The 19,350-nt window shown below is 42.5% G+C and overlaps 1 protein-coding gene across 1 annotated transcript; it reads left to right on the plus strand.

Moving 5' to 3' along the window:
• Positions 1 to 172: 172 nt before the first annotated feature.
• Positions 173 to 17,733, plus strand: RSAD2 (radical S-adenosyl methionine domain containing 2). The gene is made up of 6 exons (XM_063125138.1): positions 173 to 452; positions 2,212 to 2,373; positions 9,318 to 9,547; positions 11,854 to 12,003; positions 12,564 to 12,596; positions 14,718 to 17,733. The coding sequence occupies exons 1-6, from the start codon at positions 185 to 187 to the stop codon at positions 14,880 to 14,882; spliced, it is 1,008 nt and encodes a 335-aa protein (XP_062981208.1). The 5' UTR covers positions 173 to 184; the 3' UTR covers positions 14,883 to 17,733.
• The last annotated feature ends 1,617 nt before the right edge of the window (positions 17,734 to 19,350 follow it).

Genomic DNA, 19,350 nt, shown 5'->3' on the forward strand with positions numbered 1-19,350 from the left:
TCCCCACGCATATGGGTCAACATCGCCTTGGCGCCCGGGGCCAGCCAAGGTTTGCTGCGCGGTAACGGAAACCGAAACTGCACTCTCCGCCGCGGCGGTCACATGCGCCCCGTTATCGGCTCGCTTAAAAAGCCGCGCGGCTGCCGAGCACCGCACAGACGCGAAGCGTGAGACCGCGGCAGCCATGCACTCGTCCCCCAGCCAGCTGCTCCGCCTCCTGCTCCGCGCCCTGAGCGCCCTCTGGAGCGCCCTGGCGCCCCCCTGCCTCTGGCTCTGCCGGGCGCGGCCGGGGAAAGGCGCCCCCGCCGCGCCGCCGGTGCCGCTCAGCGTCAACTACCACTTCACCCGCCAGTGCAACTACAAGTGCGGCTTCTGCTTCCACACCGCCAAGAGCTCCTTCGTGTTGCCCCTGGAGGAAGCCAAGCGGGGGCTCAGCTTGCTCAAGCAGGCGGGTGAGTGCGCGTCCGGGGGGCCCTGGCCGGCTTTGGGCACAGGGCCAGTGCTGGACTGGCAGCCTTTTGTTTTGCGGGGACGGAAATCGGCTGGGAAGCGCCTCTTGCCAGGGAGGCGTAGCGATGAGAACCTGTTGCAGGTTTGCTTGGCACAGAAAGAACCCTAACGACAGGGGAGGGAGAACAGGGGCATCCCTTACTCTCCAGGCATTGGTTTGTTTATTTAAAGGATTTTTATACTTATTTTATTTATTATTTATTTATTACATTTTCTATACCGCCCAATAGCCGAAGCTCTCTAGGCGGTTCACAAAAATTAAAATCATAGTAAGACAATCAACAGGTAAAAAGCACAAATACTTCCCTTCATGGATTGATTCTGGGAGCGTTAGGAATATGCATGTTTAGGCAGAAACAAAGTCCTACAACTCCCAGCATTGGGCTTGTCTAGACTATGGGTTTGCCCCTGGGTGGATTCACAGTAGCAGCGGGTCATCTACGTAATGCAGCTGCCATTGTGAAGCCATGCAGGGCAAACTCCAGAAACTCTGCTAAAAAAAGTCGGGCACTTACCCTGACTTTTGTCTGCGGAGGCATGTCACAGCCAATGGCGCCCCCTGATTGATTGCCATCGGCTGGACAAGGAAGGAGGCAGACCTCCAGGACCTCAGGAGAGTCCCCTGGTAAAATAAATAAATAAATAAATAAATAAATGCGGGGGGGGGGGGGGGAGGAGAGGAACGGGCCCCATTCCTCTCCCCCTCCCCAATTTTTTTTATCTGTATCTGTGAAGTTGCATAGATGCTGCTGCTGCTACATCTACTACTTTTAAAAAAGTAGTACTGCTACTTTTAAAAGTACTACTACTACTTTTAAAAAATCCAGGGGTGGGGGAAAGAACGGGCAGCCAGAGGGAAGAGAGGTAGTCTGGGTGCCCGTCATCCCTTTCCTCGTTCTCTGGCTGCCTCATTCCTCCCCCATCCCTCCCAGTGCTCAGCGCAGCAGCAGCTGTGGGGAAAGTCTGCACTTGCGTTCCTTCCTGTGCAGATGCCATGAAGGAATGCAAGTACGGGAGCTGGAGGCCCAGTCAGGCTTGCTCGGGCATGCTGGTAGCTGTAGGACCTTTTTTTTTGTCTAAACATGCATAGGATTGCACATCAAAACTATAAAATACAGTGCATGACAATTCCAGCAGCCCAAGAAAAGAAAAAGGTGCTGCCTGTGGATGATGGGAGTTGTAGTTCAAGCTATCTAGAGGGCGCCAGGTTGGAGAAGACTGCGCTAAGGACTTAAACCAGAGCGCAGAAGCTCATTTGAAATGCCAAAATACACCTGTTGCCCCTAGGTGTGGACACTCCCCACCCCACCCCAAGACTGCCTGCCGAAGCCCCACTTTTTCCTCAGTCCTCATTTTCCATAGAATCCAGAGGCTGACTTGAGAAAATCACACCACGGGAAAGTAGACCGATCTCATAAAGACCGCATGATATGTATGTAAGAAAGGGGGAGTGCTGATAGAGCACATACGTGGCATGCAAAAAGAAGTCCCAGGTTCAGTGCCTGGAGAAAAGACTCCTGTCTGAAACCTTGGGGAGCTCTGCCAATAGAGTAATTTGGTATGAGATAGTTTCATATTTTCATACATGAAAAAGAACAGAGTATGGTGAGAGGTTGTGGTTGTGGTACATGTGTCCTATCTATCTATTTAGCCACCCATCTTGCTATATTTACTCATTTTTCCTTCTGTGCCACATTCTAGGTATGGAGAAAATAAACTTTTCTGGAGGGGAGCCATTTCTGCAAGAGAGAGGCGAATTTGTGGGGAAGCTGGTCCAGTTTTGCAAACAGGAGCTGAAACTGCCAAGCGTTAGCATCGTGAGCAACGGCAGCATGATTAAAGAAAGATGGTTCAAGCGTTATGGTAAGAGAAAGAATAATCAGGTGCTTTATTATAATTATTATAGAATTTATTTGATGTGCTGGCAGACTATTTTGGGGGTGGGTGGAGAGGTAGGAATGGAATAGATTATACTAGAAGAAGGCAGTGCTGGTTAGCTGGAACCCTGGACAGAAGTATTCCACAGCACGTTTTTGTTGTGGGTTTCACTTGTAGCAATGAAATGCTCAGGATTGGGACTGGTAGCAGGGTGAGAAAGAAAATGGTGAGGGAAAATGGTCCTGGGGTGAGGGAGAAAATGGTGTCTTTTAATCCCTTCCCCACTCCTGAACCTCACCCGCCCCCCTGAGAGCCCTACACAGCACAATACGGCTCCTGTTCCTGGCTGTCTGAGCCTTGAACATGAGCACTTAACTTGGGCGTTGGGGATGCGCTACAACATTTTGTTACAACTTTTTCATCTATTTTCATTCTTGGCTGCCACCTAGATGTGTCACTTTTATCATAAGAAACATATTCTGGCATTTCTAGGATGTCTGAATCTCTCTCCTCTTTGTTTATCAAGAACCACTTGCCATTATTTAAAATGTGTCATTCGTTCTTCATCCTGCTTGAACGCTGAATCTGCCAAATTGGCAAGCTTTTGGTTCAAGTGGAAGGTTAAATGCCACGATTTCTCCTCTTAATGTGAGCTTCCCACCTGCATGTTTTGTTTGCTCCTTGCGCAGGTGTACAAATCCGTAATGTGCGCAGGGATGTGTAATGTGGAGGTCCACATTTCTCTTTGAGGCGAAAATAGAAGTAAATTAAAAATAGAATTACAGAAGCAAAATGTTACCAGTTGGATGAAGAAAGAAAATGACATTGACGCAACTGTGGGAACTCCTTTTTATGACATGGGATTACTTACTGCTTTGTAAACACTCATTAAAAGAATTCTCATTACTAGCATTTAAAGGAGCAAGTATTTACTAGGGGTGTGCATGGACCCCCCGATCCATTTCTCTTCTAGATCCGCAATTTGTGGATCAGGCCGCTTCATTCCACCCCGCTCCACCTATAGTCCGCTCCGCTCCGCTGCGGAGCTCCGGATCCGGATCGGAGCTCCGCTTCCCCCCCCCCCATAGGCTTGCATTGAAATCCAAAAAAGTCTACAACTTTTTTTCTGTTAAAGTTAGAAACCTCAAGTTTGGCACCATGACACCTCATGGACGTATACACACGCATGCCAAGACTCAAGCCAATCCAAGCCAATCCAAAAATCCCCTGATTTTTGGGGAATTTATGAAAAACGGACATCCCATTTTCAGACATGGACTGTTCTCTGACAATTTGACAGATTAAAAAAAATGGAAGCCGGCACCCTCACAGATGCCATCTAGATCCACAATCATGCCAAGTTTCAAGCAAATCCCATCATCCCCTGATTTTTGCCGGGGCTTAAACCTTTTAACTCACCCCAATTCACACCCCTTTCGATATCTCCGTCAATTTTCACGTTAGAAACCTCAAACTCGGCACCATGATAGATTATCCATGGATACACATGCATGCCGAGACTCAAGCCAATCCCATCATCCCCTGATTTTTGGGGAATTTATGAAAATCGGACAACCCAGTATCTCAGGGATTTAAAGCTGCAGACAGCTCAATGGGGCCATTTCAAAGGAAATCCCAACATGCCATGAATTGGGGAGTAGAGATAAACCTATATGAATCTTCTTCCACACTTGAAAAATTGATTTGGAACTTCCAAAAGTCTAAGTGAGCGCAGGAAGGACTTATACCCTGAGTCAAAGCAACACACACACAAACCACCCCTGCGAGGCGGGCAGGGGAGGAGGGAGGGAAGGCAGGCAGGCAGCAGACATTTCTGGGGGCATAAGGAAGTGAGCCAAGGATAGTTTCAAAGCCAGTAATGCAAACCATCCCTGTGAGGTGGGAGCAGCACAGAGAGATGCCTTTTCTTTTGCATCCCATAACTAACTAGGAGGCTAGGAGGATAAGAGTAAAGCTTTGCGATCCTTGCTTCAGAGTTGATTGACTGCACTGTGATCACAACCATTACTAAACAACAAAATAATAATGTTAATAGCAGTACTAATTAATATTAATAGCAACAATAACAACAACAACAACAATAAGGAGTTGAACCACAATGAAAGCCTGCCTGACTTCACTGAAGAGGAAAAGCCAGGAGAGCTTGGGCTATGGGGTGTAAATAATATAAAATGGAATAAATAAATAAATAAGGGGGGGGTGGAATTAAAAGCAGCAGTGCTGCTGAAAAAACAAGAAGATTTTTTTTAAAAAAGGCTATGTCTGTCTTTTACCAGTAAGAGGGAAGTGGACGTGCCCAGGGGGAGGGGGAATTAATGCCAATTTGACTGTCCCTGTCTAGGGACCACTCTTTAAGAAGCAAACTTACACTTCAACTCATGATAGGCATTGCTTCTCCACTGGTTACTCTTTGGAGGGCTCTGATGACCCTCCAAGGGTGGGATAGTGTGTGTACACTGGGCATGTCCACATGCCCTAGGGGAGCTCATCCCCTTGCACCACATCTATTCAGTTGTTCACCAAGGTTAGGGTGGGTAGCAGTGCTGTGTTTCCTATCTGTTATTTATTTGCTTAGTATACAATTTCAGGTTGTGTTTGTGCATTTGGTGGGGCTACTGTTTTAAAAAACACTGGGAAAAGTCCGTTCAGACTAAGAAAGAGAAGTTCCCAGTATCCCGTTTTGCCTATCCCCTCCTCCAACTTTGGGATCATGTGATCATGACCGGGAGTTGACTCTGCCCCTCAGCACTTCAAAAAGGTAAATCTCCCGGGTTTTTTACCTGATTTTAAAAAAAAATATAGCAAGCGAACCGCACAACGCAGAGAGCTGAGAGTAGGCTCAAAATGACCCCCAGCCACGACTCTCTAAGCACAAGAAGTTTCAGAAAGGTAGCTTAAAAAACAACAGTTATCCCCTATTCTTTTCCGCAATGCAATCCTATGGGCGAAATTTTCCAAAATGGCGATCGGATCACGCCGCGAAAAGAGAAGCGCTCCGTCTATGGGCGCTTCTCTTCGCTGTGCTTCTAAGAGTCCATGGTCCACTTCTGCTCCGCCTCTGGGCAAGGCGGAGCAGGCCAATTCGCTTCTGATTCTCGGATTCTAATCGGAGTGGAGCACACCTCTAGTATTTACATTCCAAACTAGGCAGTCAAGTTCAAAAGTAATGCGAGATGTATGAGCCCTTGCCATGATGATCTGGAATGAAAGTAAGCCTGACAACTTCCTTAACCTTCCACACAAAAACACTTGCCCCAGTTTAGCAAGGGAGATCCACATATGGAAATCGCCTTTTGTTTGTGATGCTGATATAAGCACACGTCCTCATCAATTTGTAGTATTTCTCTGGGCCCCACTGAATTGGCTAGCTGCAACTTTCAATACTGATGGGAATGCAAGTGTGACTAGTTGCATGTGTTTAGAGTGGAATGAGGGCCGTTGTTTGTAAGTATAATATATTTACGTTGCAATCCTATGCATGTTGAGACAGAAAAAGTCCTACAACTTCTACAACTGCTTGGAATTGTTGGACTTTTTTTGCCCAAGGATGTATGGGCTTGGACTCTTATATTAGTGTACTAGCTGATATGCCAGGCATTGCTCGGGTCTATGAATAATGTTTATTGAGACCTTAATGATATAGGGGGGATACAAATGTTTTAAATAAATAAACATTTATTTGACCCCTAAGATATATGTCTGTGAGGTAATCATCTTAAAGCAGCGTAGTTAACTTTTAAACAAATTAAATTCATTTCTTTTTTCCCTCTCTTACCCTCACGACAACCCTGCAAGGTAGGCCGGTCCTAGGCCTGTGAGGTAACTTTAAAACAAATTAAATTAGTTTCTTTTCTCTCCCCTGGCGCTCTCCCTTCAGGCCCAGGATGGCAAGCCACTTCCAGATGATGGCTGCCAGAGCCTGAGAAATCTTCCCTCCCACCCAAGGCATGCTGAGTGTTGTAGGCATAAGCCTTGGTCCCTGAATAACATGTTAATATTTGAACACTGTCTGAGGTGTGGTGGGAAACAACTGGAGAGTAGGCCGTCTTAGTTATGGCACCCTGCTTATGGATTTCTTTTTCCCAGGCAGTCTTGCTTAGTGACTGCATTGACGGTTTTTAAGTGCCAAGTAAATTTTTTAAAAAATATATTTTCCAAGGCCGTTTAACTTTTTTATGCTGCGGTTTCCCCCCGTTTTATTTATTTATTTATTACTTTTTTATACCACCCAATAGCCGAAGCTCTCTGGGCGGTTCACAGAAATTAAAACCATAATAAAACAACCAACAGTCTAAAAACACAAATACAAAATACAGTATAAAAAGCACAACCAGGATAAAACCACACAGCAGAAATTGATATAAGATTAAAATACAGAGTTAGAACAGTAAAATTTAAATTTTAAGTTAAAATTGTGTTAAAATACTGAGAGAATAAAAAGGTCTTCAGCTGGCGACGAAAGGAGTAGAGTGTAGGCGCCAGGCGGACCTCTCTGGGGAGCTCACTCCACAGCCGGGGTGCCACAGCGGAGAAAGGTTTTCACTAAACCACAACATTCCAAAACAGATGCAGGAATTACTGAATAAAGTTTATGGATATGACTATACCATTGAAACAGAAGAATGAATGGAGGAATGACTGATAGCTGAGGCTAGAATGGAATGGTGGGGCGGGGTGAGTGGCAGTTGGAGAAAGTCAGTTAGAAGGAGAACTACTACACTTCCCAGCATGGCTTTGGCAGCCCTCAGGTGCCCATGTCCTCTGAGAGGTGCTTTCCTCTTCTCGTTGCCAATGCTGCTCCTTGATAGAGCAGTGAGGAGTAGCATCCCCGAGGAGGGGAGGTAAGCAGCCCTTAGAGGACATGCACAACTTCAGCCAATTCCTGCTGGGACTGCCTCCGCCCGCACTTCTCACCCACAAAGTCCTCCATCAGAAGCCTGTACTGAAGGGCTGAGACTGGGCCGGGCACTTGCCCCCCTTCGTCAAGCTTGTTTTTGGGCATGCACAGAGTTCGTCCCTTTCCTTCCTCTTAAGGGTGAAGGCTGCATGTGTGCTTCTTTCAGTTTCTGAGAAAACAGCAATATCAGGACGGGGTGCCTTTGAGCATGTCCAGAGTTTGGCCTCTCAAAGACACGCTGTTGTATCTAGTTATGATTTTAAAACCACACATGGCAGGTGGTAGGAGGCACCGCAAACAGATGCAGCCCATTTATGTGGGTTGTTTCCTTTTATGTGGAATTGGGTTGACTGCTTGGGACTGACTTTAGGAATCATAATGGCCACCCAAAGCCAGTAAGTCTGACCTCCCACCTAAGGCATGCTGGGAGTTCTGCCCAAGGCATGCTGGGTTGTAGGCGTAAACCTAGGTTTTTATTAAATTCTTTAAAAATACGTAAAACCCCCAAATTCATGTTTTTTTGTGTGTGCTTTTTCTGATCCATGTACCCAAAGACCTGTCTGGGTGAACAGTGTTAAGGCAGTACCATATCTGGAAGTGGGTAAACATTTTAGGACATACATGACACAAACATACTTTCCGTCTTGTCGGTAAAAGAAAGAAATGGTATACCGAAAAAAAGAGAAACTTGAGAATTATGATCTGATTTGATCCTTTGTTGAATATTTTGGAATTCGTTAAAGTTTGATATTGGCCACTAGGTCAAGCTTTGGAGAACTTAGTTTTCACTTGCCTTTTTCACTTTCATCTTTACTTTTTCTTTCTGTTGTTATTTTCTGAAAGGTCTGCTTTCTTATCTACTTTTCCCATTTGCTCTCCTTTCATTTGGCTTTCATTATTATTATTATTATTATTATTATTATTATTATTATTATTATTATATTATCTGCCTCTCCCTCTGGATCGAAGCGGGATACAACACAAATACAAACACCATACAATACATATAATTGATTAAAAACGTATAAAACCAATACCTTATTAAAAGGCATCTTAAAATTCAATTGGGTAAGCTTGCCAGAAGAGATCTGTCTTTCTCAATTGGATTAATGTAGTGCCATTTTAGTTGGCCATTCTTATTGCCACATTAAGCCTTTTTAAAACGATTTTTTATTCTTCCACCTCCCCGTTTTTGGCTCAAAAATCTGGTATTGTTTGATATCGCTTTTCCCCATGCACTCATGGTTTTGATACTTGCTTCTTAGGTTTATCTTTCATCTTCGATGCCTTTATATTCTCTTAATTGGTCTCTGTGTTCTCATGAGTCATCGTTTCTTGTTAAAACTGCATGTTCCTTCCTCAGTTTCATATTTTTCTCATTACTTGTTTTCTATGGAACCCTTTATTAGCCAGGATTTATTCAACTGATTTCCATTATTTGAACAAATACTTTATGAGTGGTTTGTGACTAAATTTACCTTCTCCTCCCTGAATTTTAGGATTTATTTATTTATTGCTTTCTAAGTTGGAGGGGATGGTCTGGGTTTTTCTTTTTCTTTTTTTAACCTCATCAAAGCTTGTTAGCATTAGTATTAACATAAAGGTCATGTGTATAATGTTTTGCTCGTATAACAGCAGCTGGCAGGAGTCCTCAGGAATAGTTTAGATTTGCTGAATATCAGTATAATGGGTAGTTTCCAATAAACAGTATCCAATATTAATTTAACTTAAGTCCATTTCAATGGATCTACTCTAAGTAGGACTAACATTAGATACAGCCCATTGGAATTATTGCGTATTAACAAAAGAATGTTGTATTCATTTTGATGTTTTTAAAAATGAGTTTATTGATAATCAGTTAATAAAAAAAGAATAAGGGTTTAAAACGCTTTCTAGGCCTGTTTTTCTCTAGTCAAGTTTACAATTGATGGTCTGTAAATGCGAGCCTGCACTTACTACTTGATAACTTGACTGGTGGTGTTGACTACCGGTGATTTTTCTTGTGTTTCAGGGGAATACCTAGACATTCTGGCTGTGTCTTGTGATAGTTTCTGTGAAGATATCAATGTTTTAATTGGCCGTGGACAAGGGAAAAGAAACCATGTTGAAAACCTTCAAAAATTAAAGCAGTGGTGCCATAATTATGGTGTGGCTTTCAAAATAAACTCTGTGATTAACAGATTTAATGTGGAAGAGGATATGAATGAGCACATTGAAGCTCTGAATCCTGTCCGTTGGAAGGTAAGAACCACTTCCTCTTGGCAAACTCTATCAGATGGTTAATAAGGTATACCCCACAGACATTTTTTCTATCGTGTTCTAAAACATGGAAGCTAGTGACTCTTAAGGATATGTGTATAACAACAATGCAACCTATTGGATTGGCTACAGTTGGAATCCATGTGATCATTTGAACCAGCATTCCCCAACCTGGTACCCACCGGATGTTTTGGACGACAACTCCCAGCATTCTTGACCACTGGCCTTGCTGGCTAGGGCTGAGAGGAGTTGAATTCCAAAACAACTAGCAGGCACCAGGTCGGGGAAGGCTGATCTGAAATATTCTGCAAAATGGTTGTGCTTCAACTCTGTGACAATGTGTGGACAACCACAGGTTCCAGTAACTGCACTAGGACAACATTGCTGCAGTCACTCCAAAACAGACTGCACAAAGTTTAGAATGATATTTGTGCTCAGTCATCCTGTTCCATGCTATTCTTGCTTTAAGAGAAGGGTGTCTCTTGTTGATGTTGTAAGAGACACAGGGGTATTGTTGTAATTCCATGACTCTGTTAGCTCCTTCTTTGCAACATGTATTACAATGCAGCGCCCAATGTGACATCATCATGACACCCTGTCCCTTTCTGTTGTCTGCCTGACATTGTTGTCTACACAGCCTGGGGACATCATGTCATGTGTTATGTTACAGAACATTTTACGAGGAGCTCTCAATAGGTGGCAGTAGATCAATGAACACACGGTTCTGTGACTTTTGGAAACCGCTTTTTTGCTCCCATACTAGGGATATACAATGAAGCATAAACAACATTCCTCCCAAACTCAAGGGTTATAAATGAACCTATTTCTTTTCTTATCTTCATTGTCAAAACCATGGGGTCCTTGTAGTAGATGCTCAACATTTTTAAGTACACGGGTGCCTGGACTTCCAAGCCTTATTTTTGGGTTCCACATTCTGCAATACTCTAAAGGTTCTGAAAGAGCATAAAGTCACCGAAACTGGTTCCCAAAGTGTCCAAAATAATTAGGGCTGTAGTGTTTGATTGATTCATTAGATGAAAGAGGCCGGGGAGGGAAAGAATTCTGATGAAATTTCTTGTGGGGAGGCAGGGGTTCCCTTTACTTTGTAAGTGTAGGAGGTGGCCAAGGGGACCTTCATTCTGGTGGGGGGTTTTACTCTCAAAATGCCCTGTGTGCTGTCACAGCCTCATGGGCTCTTAACACAGAGGCTTCTGGCCCAGCAACAGTTCCTTGAATGCCCAGGAAGCCACATGATGTTGCATAGTCTCCTGAACATTCAGGAACTACTGCTGGGCTGAAAGGCTCTGTGTGAAGAGCCCTGCCACAAGTAAGAACAGGGCTTTTAGACGTTCTAGGAAAGCTCTTTTTCTCTCCCCCACCCACTTTAGCTGTCCATCCTAAAAGCCCTGTTCTTCCTTTAGAAGGGAAAGCTAAGGGAGGAGGAGGAAGAGGAAGAAGAGGAGGAGGAGCTCTAAAAGCTTACAGCAGGGTGGGGCTCTTGGAACAGAGGCTTTCAGCTCAGCCAGTACTTCCTGAATGCTCAGGAGACCATGCAGTGTTATGTGGCCTCCTGGGGATTCCAGGAACTGTTGCTAGGCTGAAAGGCACTGTGTGAAGAGCCCTTGATGCTGTGGCAGCACAAGGGGCATTATAATAATATTAATAATAATAATAATAATAATAATAATAATAATAATAATAATAAAAAAATAATAATAATAATAATAACACCTTGGCCACCTCCTACACGTACAAGGAAAATGGATCCCCTGCCTCGTTTTGCCATTAAATCAAAATTGTCATCCTCCCTGAGAAAGGCAGAAAAAACAATACATTTCACAGGGAGGAAAGGATTTCATGAAAGTAGGGGGCAGAATTTGGCACAGCACTGGTTTCCAGCACATTGCAAGCCAATACTTGGGTGGTGATGGGGTGGCATTTGATTTGGTTAGCTCACAAGTTACAGAGGTTTGCCAGAGGGGCAATATTTAGAAACTACATCCAGTGCAATTAGCCTCCTTGAGACAAACCAGTGATTCCATTGCTGCTATAGTTGAATAATAGCGCTCTTGGCTGCTATGGGGGGGAGGGGAACACTGTGGGGCACATCCTTTTGTAGCTAAGAGCTTTATAGTAGTGAACCTTCAGTAACTAGAATGTTGTTACCCTTGATATGTTGTATTTCTGCATGAAAGAGACTGACAGACTCCCTTCGTCACATCATTGTTTGTCATGGTAGTTGTGACTGGCAAACATCCTCTCTTAATCATACACATTATGTCTTCCAGGTATTTCAGTGCCTGCTCATTGAAGGAGAAAATACAGGGGAAGATGCTTTGAGAGAAGCAGAAAGATTTGTCATCAGTGATGAAGAGTTTGAACAATTCCTACATCGTCATAAAGATGTCTCCTGCTTAGTGCCTGAATCGAATCAAAAAGTAAAGTTACAGTGCTGACTATTCATAAATTCAGAAAGCAAGATGTTTAATTTGAGAACTAGAAATCCAAATGTGAATTGATCTGTTTTGTATTCTGAAAGGCACTTGCTAACAGAAAAATACAAGTACCTAGTTTCTTGGTTTCCCTGGCTGTAGGAAAGCTTTATATGGGTGACAATATATTTGTCAGAATTCTTGCAAGCTTGCAGTGTGTGTTTACAAGCACCTGGGTTGTGTATGGTTGGACCAATGGATTCATCAATGCAAAATGTAAATCCAGGACATTAAGAGGACTGGATAATTCTTCTAAAAGTTAAGAGATACAGAATTGCAGTAACCTAACTGTTGCCGATGAATGCTCCAAATTGGGTCATATACATCTTACAATTGCATTTTGCATAAACAGAAACTGAGATTGGGTATAGAATTCAGCATCCTGAAAAATCTCAGTTTTTATTTTAGAAAAGCAGTTTCTATCACTTTCACCGGTAAGCAACCTGGTGAAATCCAGATGTTTTGGACAACATCTTAATTAATTAATTTCTCTTCCCTTTTAATAGATGAGAGATTCATATCTAATTCTGGATGAATATGTAAGTCTTTTTCTTTCATTATTTTATTTATCTCACAAACACACCTTGAAAATTTCCCCAAATCTATGAAGCAAGGGCTTTATTTCAGCCATTGCCCTAAGAAGATAGCAACCTTAAAAATTTCCCCAAATCGATGAAGCAAGGGCTTTATTTCAGCCTTTGCCCTAAGAAAATGGCAACCCTACCTGCACTTCCTTAGAAGTGACTCCTACTGACATAAGTGGGCCTTAATTTCTAATTCCGTATTAAATATTGTTAATAAAATATTGTTAGGATTCAGATCCAATTCTTCCTAAATCAAAACTTCCTTACAGTACAATTGTTTACCTGTTTACTCAAAAATAAGTCACGTTGACTTCAGTGGAGCTTACTCCTAGATAATAGGATTTCCATCAAAACATAATCCAAGTCTCCACAAGACTAGGATTTTACGATGTTGCCTTATACTGAGTCAGACCTTTGGTCCATCAAGCCCACTATCAATGACACTTAACTGGCAGTGGCTCTCCAGGGTTTCAGACAGGATTCCTTTTCAGCCCGATCTGGAGATATCGGGAATTGAACCTGGGACCTTCTTCATACAAAGCATGGGCTTTACCACTGAGCTACAGCCCCTTCCTTTAACGAAGACTAACAAAGAGAGACAATTCAAGTAGTTAAAATTCAGTTAGCCCAGCTTATATTTGAAGATCAGACAGGGAATTATACTTCGTGTGCAGGAACCCATTGACATCCAGGGGGTTGGACTCGATGACCTTATAGGCCCCTTCCAACTCTGCTGTTCTATGATGTGCATAGCCTATGAAAGATGGGAAGTGTCCTCTTATTCACAGCACAATGAGTCTGAGCAAGATTGGGATGCTGCACAGCTATTTGTCCATGAGGGTCCTCTGTTATACATCTTCCTCACAGCTGCTGGGTACCAGAAGCGACCTTTGGAGGGTGAAGAGCAGATCACTGTGCAGCCACCGGTTCTTGGTTGTACAGTTCTGGAATATAAATTGAGTCAGGCTAGGTTTCCTTTGTTATGAGGAAAGATGACACCTATACTTGAGGGGACGGGTAGAAGCCCTACTTCTGAATCATTTCCCTGTTTGTCTAGTAGTCAAGATTTGTATTATCAACAAATTAAATTAAATTTATTACATTTCTATACCGCCCAATAGCCGGAGCTCTCTGGGCGGTTCACAAAAATTAACTGGCTCAGGTTTGATTCCTGGCGACAGAAATAGCCAAATGTGTATTTTTTTACCTTGCCCAGGGGACCTGCGGTCCAGAGGGTTGTGGCATAAAAGGGCTGAAAGGGGTTTGAGGAACTGTCACACATGTTCTTAAAAGTGCATTTTTGTTTGTATTCCCATGACTGTACTTATGTTGGCCAGAATATGTCTTTCTAATATGCATTCTATTCCACATACAAATAACACAAGAGTGGGTCAAAGGTTCTTTTACAGTTGTGTAAGAAAATACTCTTTACAGCAGGGGAAAATATGTATTACCTTAAATGAAATTGTTCAGAATTATTAGCTTCAGCAACATAACTTGCATGTGTGTATGCGTGAGCACAATCATAAGAGTTTACTGAGCTAGAGGTAGACACCAGGGCATCCTATTAGCACCAATTGTAGGTAGGATGTCAGAGAAACCTGCAACTGATTCAAAAGAGTTTGTCTTTCCCTGAATCTGACCTCTGGATTCCTCATTGGATGGCTTTTTCCAAGTTGCATGGATTCCGTGGATTTACAGATTTATTTTTAATTGGGGGGAGATTTGTGCAATTTCATTCTTTTGCAAATGTGCCAGTGCACATTAGCATGAGTACACATTAATACGAGTGCATCCTAGCTCAACTGCGCATTAGTGCAGATGCACATGCATTAGCTCATGCACTCTTGTGCAAATGTGCATTTTCAAATGAACAAATTTCTCCTACAAAAAAATCGATTCCATCAGTAAGTGGATGATGGAACGCAAGGTGCCTGACAATCTGTGAAACACAGACGGAATGGATATAACAAATCTGTACATCACTATTTGTAGATTATTTAGTATGTGATGGCGTTGGGGAAGGCTAGTTTAGGCTGTACAGTCACTTAATTCTCTTCTCTGTTGTTTTTCCAGATGCGCTTTCTAAACTGTGTGAACGGTCGGAAAGAGCCTTCCCGATCTATCCTGGATGTGGGTGTAGAAGATGCTATACAATTCAGTGGATTTGACGAAAAGATGTTTTTCAAGCGAGGAGGGAAATATGTCTGGAGCAAAGCAAATATGGCACTGGAATGGTGACTTAACCAACTTATTCTCTGCATGTGCCTTGCAATGAAATCATGTACAGTACCCATTTTGTTCCTCTCTTTAGAGAAAGACACATACAGGGATTTTTTACACAGAATTTTCTCTGCATTTTAACTGCTATAGGTCTATGCCAGTATTCCAGTGTGTGTCGCTTCTTGCAGGCAAAAAAAGGAGGCATAGGTTTGCCCACAAGTGGGAATTAGCTTTCATTTACTTATATTTAAATAATGGGTTGCAGCAGCAGCAGCAAACAAAGCTTAGTATATGTTGGTTTTGGAGAGGGAAATACCTCCTAAGAACACAAGATGAGCCAGGCTAGATCAGACGAAAGGCCTGTCCAATCCAGCATTCTGTGCACACAGTGGCCAACCAGCTATTCTTGAACGTTGGGAGAAGATCTCTCTTGTAAGTGTTGTACCGATGAATCTGAAAGTATTATCCAGCAGTACCCAATGCCAGTGGGGCATAAATATATAAAGAGGAAAGGAGATGATAATTGCTAACAAGGATGTGAGTGCTCAGGTACTCATTTATATAGGGGGGGTGGACAGGCGGCAATTGTTATAAGCCCAAGGATTTGGGATAACTATTATTAAGCAAATTGAAGATATGGTGGGATAGTAGACATGGGGGCTGTCTACACATGGGGAAAGCCCTATGGTGGCTGTGGTTCTGCACCCTGTCAATTACGTTTGCAGCCACTGTGGGGCTTTCCCGTGATGCTGCGTTTTGAAAAAGTTGGGGATTTGCCCCGACCTTTTCAAAGGGAGCAACGGCAACACGGCACTTCCGCCGTGTAATGTCGCTCTGCTGCCAATCTGAGCCACTCAGGGGTGGAGCCTGGTGGAAGGCAACCAGCGATTGGTTGCCTTCAACCAGGAAGAGGGTGGGGGCAGCTCCGGGACCTGGATGGCTGCCCAGAAACCCCACACTCCCTTCTCGGCATTGGGATTACCTGACACCACCTTGGGAGAGAGAAAGTGTGACATTGAGGAGGGAGGTGGCGCCAACCCAGCGCTGTGAAGACAGCCCCATGGACATCACTTAGAGCACTACTGAGGGTCAAGAAGAAAAAGACTATCTTCAATGAAGATATTGGCCCAATACATAGAGCTAAACATGTAAGTTTCAAAGATGGAAAACTCTGAAAAGGCCAATAGCCCAACCATGGCTAATACAGCTTTGGAACACATATTTCTTGTAGCAAAGCTTATAGAACAAATAAAATGGCACAAGCTCTTTTTTTAAATTGGGCATTATATTTAATACACCAGCAACCTGATCCATTAACTGGGTCTGTGCTTGTATTACTCTTTAAAGAACACTAGAACCCCACTGATTTGCCCAGTTCTGATGTGCTTTAAAGCCTTCCTCATGTTTATTACCTCAAGACCTGTTATTAATGTATTTGAAGTGTTGTAAAAAAATTCTTTGTATAATACAAGACAATTTCTGGGAGTCAGGGCCCCCTTCACCTCCACCTTTGCCAATATAGTCACTGAATTTCCTTTGGTGGCAACAAATAAAGTAGTGATTTTGCAAGAAAACAAGGTCCATGGGAGAATGTGCCATGTTTCCTTGCAAAATTGGCACTTTGGCTGCTGCTGTGGTGCTAGAAAATTTGGTGGTGGGAACAGGGATGTTGCATATATGGCCATGGAGGGCTGCATGTGACCCACGCCTGTTGAAATGTATAAAGGGAGGGGATGCAGAACTGTGCCCACTTTCTTGGGAGTATGTCCAAGTGAAGTCACTGGAACATTCGTCTTAATTGTGCATAGAATTCGGCAGCAAGTTTATGTTTTATTAATTGCATTATAAGTGAATAGCCAAAAAGCTGGATAAATCATTGATTGTTTATATATATTTTTAAAAAGAGAATTGAAGAATTACACATGGTTTGTGTATCTGTTCTTATAGTTTTAATACAGATGTATATTTGTAAGGATTATTATTATTGTTATTAAATGTTGTTAAAAGATTCTGTGCCCTCTTTAATAAGGCCTTGCAATTAAAAGTCTCATATTTCAACATAGGTATGAATGAAGCTTTAGCTGTAGAAACCCTCTTGGGGCTTTGTGGTTATACTTGGTACATTTATAGGAAAACTTGTGTACCTGTTCATGCGTTATTCCAATGGTCCCTAGGGTCCTGCATTCATTTCATCTCACAATTTTAGTTTTTCCTCCCTCATTTGTCTGCACAAGGCCTAAAGATCGATCCTGCAAGAATAGATGCAAGTGACTTCACTCAGGGTGGAACTAGAAGCTACAAGGGCTACCATGTTGCCTTTGTAGCCTGCAAATGTCACCTACAGGCTATTTTTTAATTGATTTTTCCCAGCTGGGGAGAGAGGAAATACCAGCCTCAGAAAGGCATTTACGGGGGTGGGGGTGGAATCAGCAGGTATGGAGTACATCCTCCACCCATCAGTGAGTCCGCCTTGTAAGTGCTCCGTGTCCCTATATTCTCATGATCTTAGCAAATGCGTTTAAGTATGGATTTGCCGAAAGAATTCAGCCCTTGGCAGTCGTATTTATTTGGATGCGGAAATGGGATTTTTTTTTTCAAAGTCAAATCTTCCAAATGGCAACTAAATTGAAAGAAACAACCCCTAAAATAAACCCTTTAGCTAAAAGCCCTCCCTTTGGTCACAATTTTTATTTTGTCTGTTTTAAGAGCAACATGGTAATATTTGGAAGATGAATTTTAAGCTAGTTATGATGACCCTTGTACATCTGCCAGGCATAAATTTAGAACAAAGCCACAGTGTCTATATAAAGACACAATATTGTATACCACTAGGGGAAAAATAAATGTGAAAATACTTCTTAAATTGCAATTCTCTTAATCTCTGTTTTTATGGCTACAACCATAATCATATACAACTCTAGTGGGACCAAAGAGTGTCCAGAATTTTCCCATGCTTATATTTCCTTTATATAGACTTTTTACATTAGTTTTCCCCTCTCCCCCTTCAAAATATGAAAAATACCACAGAAGCAATTATGGGGCTTGATTCCATAGCAGTTTAGTAAAATGTGCCCTGTCTTCAGATATAATGTTGCCTAAATAAAGCCTATAAGCCTACACCCAAACCACATATCTTTCATTATGGATTGTTTCATGCCTTAAAACCATCAATGCACATACATGTTGGAAGACGCATCATGGCGCTGCTATTCTAACATTTCAACCAGTGCTACCCCAGCGTTACAACCACAGTTTTCTGTTGATCCAGAATATCTGCTACTTAGCCGCTGACAGTATTTCAGGCCTACAGAATTGAAAGATATTAAGCTTATTGGTCTCCCAACTTTCTGCAACAGCAGGTGTCCCAAAGACTGAAACTACAACTAATGAATGTGTTTCAAGTCTTTTCATAAGGCCTTTCCCAGACAATGTTTATTGTGCAAGTCTTTCTCATTGTGTACTTCCTGGGGAATGGAGATGGCAACAAATTGCCCAAACAAGATTTTCTGTCCTAGGGAGCTTGCAGACAGAGTGCGCTTAGTGCTAGCAGTCAAGAGCCATTGTGCAGGTATTCCATTTTTTCTTCCTTAATGGTGTGTGTGTGTGTGTGGTAAGAAAACAGATGAAAGAAATGGTGGGGAAACACAGGATTATAAATAGAAGACCCGACCCCCTGTAAAATTCTGAGAATGAGGAATGGCAATTTTTTAATAAAAGCTTCATCTGGAAGGACCCCATGTGTGTCTCCTTTTCCAGGGCCCCCCTCAGTATTATTGCTCCCCCACGCATGTTACGATAATTAAAAGCGTGAAGATTTTTAAACTGTTTAATAAGCAACAAATGGCATGGATTGAGATTGAAATCAAAATCTCTCATTTCTGGAGATTTGGAGTCCCAAAGTGGTCCTGAATGTATGATCGTGGCATTGGATTGACTACATTGACCGACACTGGCAGATTTTTTTAAAAAAATAAATTCAGTACCACCAGTTCTCAAAAGTCATCAGCTGCCATTGCTATGCAAGTGTTCCGTACGTGACATCAAAAGCACCACTTTTATTTTTGCTTTTCTCACATGCATCTGTAACTTGAATAATGTTCACCCTACTTCTACTGACCCTAATTTTTGTATATCTGTTTTTAAGATTTTTAATCTTTGTAAACCACCCAGAGAGCTTTGGCTATGGGGCGGTATATAAATGTAATAAATAAATAAATAAATAAATAAAGGTACTATATTTAGAATGGTTCAAAATGGATACTGTTGTTTTTATGTTTCCGATGGTTTTTAAATTTTTGTGTACTTTTTAATGTTTGCTGTTTTTAACTTTTGTAAACCACCCAGAGAGCTTCGGCTATGGGGCGGTATATAAATGTAATAAATAAATAAATGAAGGCTGTGTTCTGCTTTCTGTCTTGAGAGTGTCTACAAGTGCTTAGCAGCACTTTGGGCACACTTGAAAATGCCCCCTTTACTATTCACACCA

This window comes from Elgaria multicarinata, chromosome 4 (genome assembly GCF_023053635.1).
Source record: "Elgaria multicarinata webbii isolate HBS135686 ecotype San Diego chromosome 4, rElgMul1.1.pri, whole genome shotgun sequence".
NCBI classification, from domain to species: domain Eukaryota; kingdom Metazoa; phylum Chordata; class Lepidosauria; order Squamata; family Anguidae; genus Elgaria; species Elgaria multicarinata.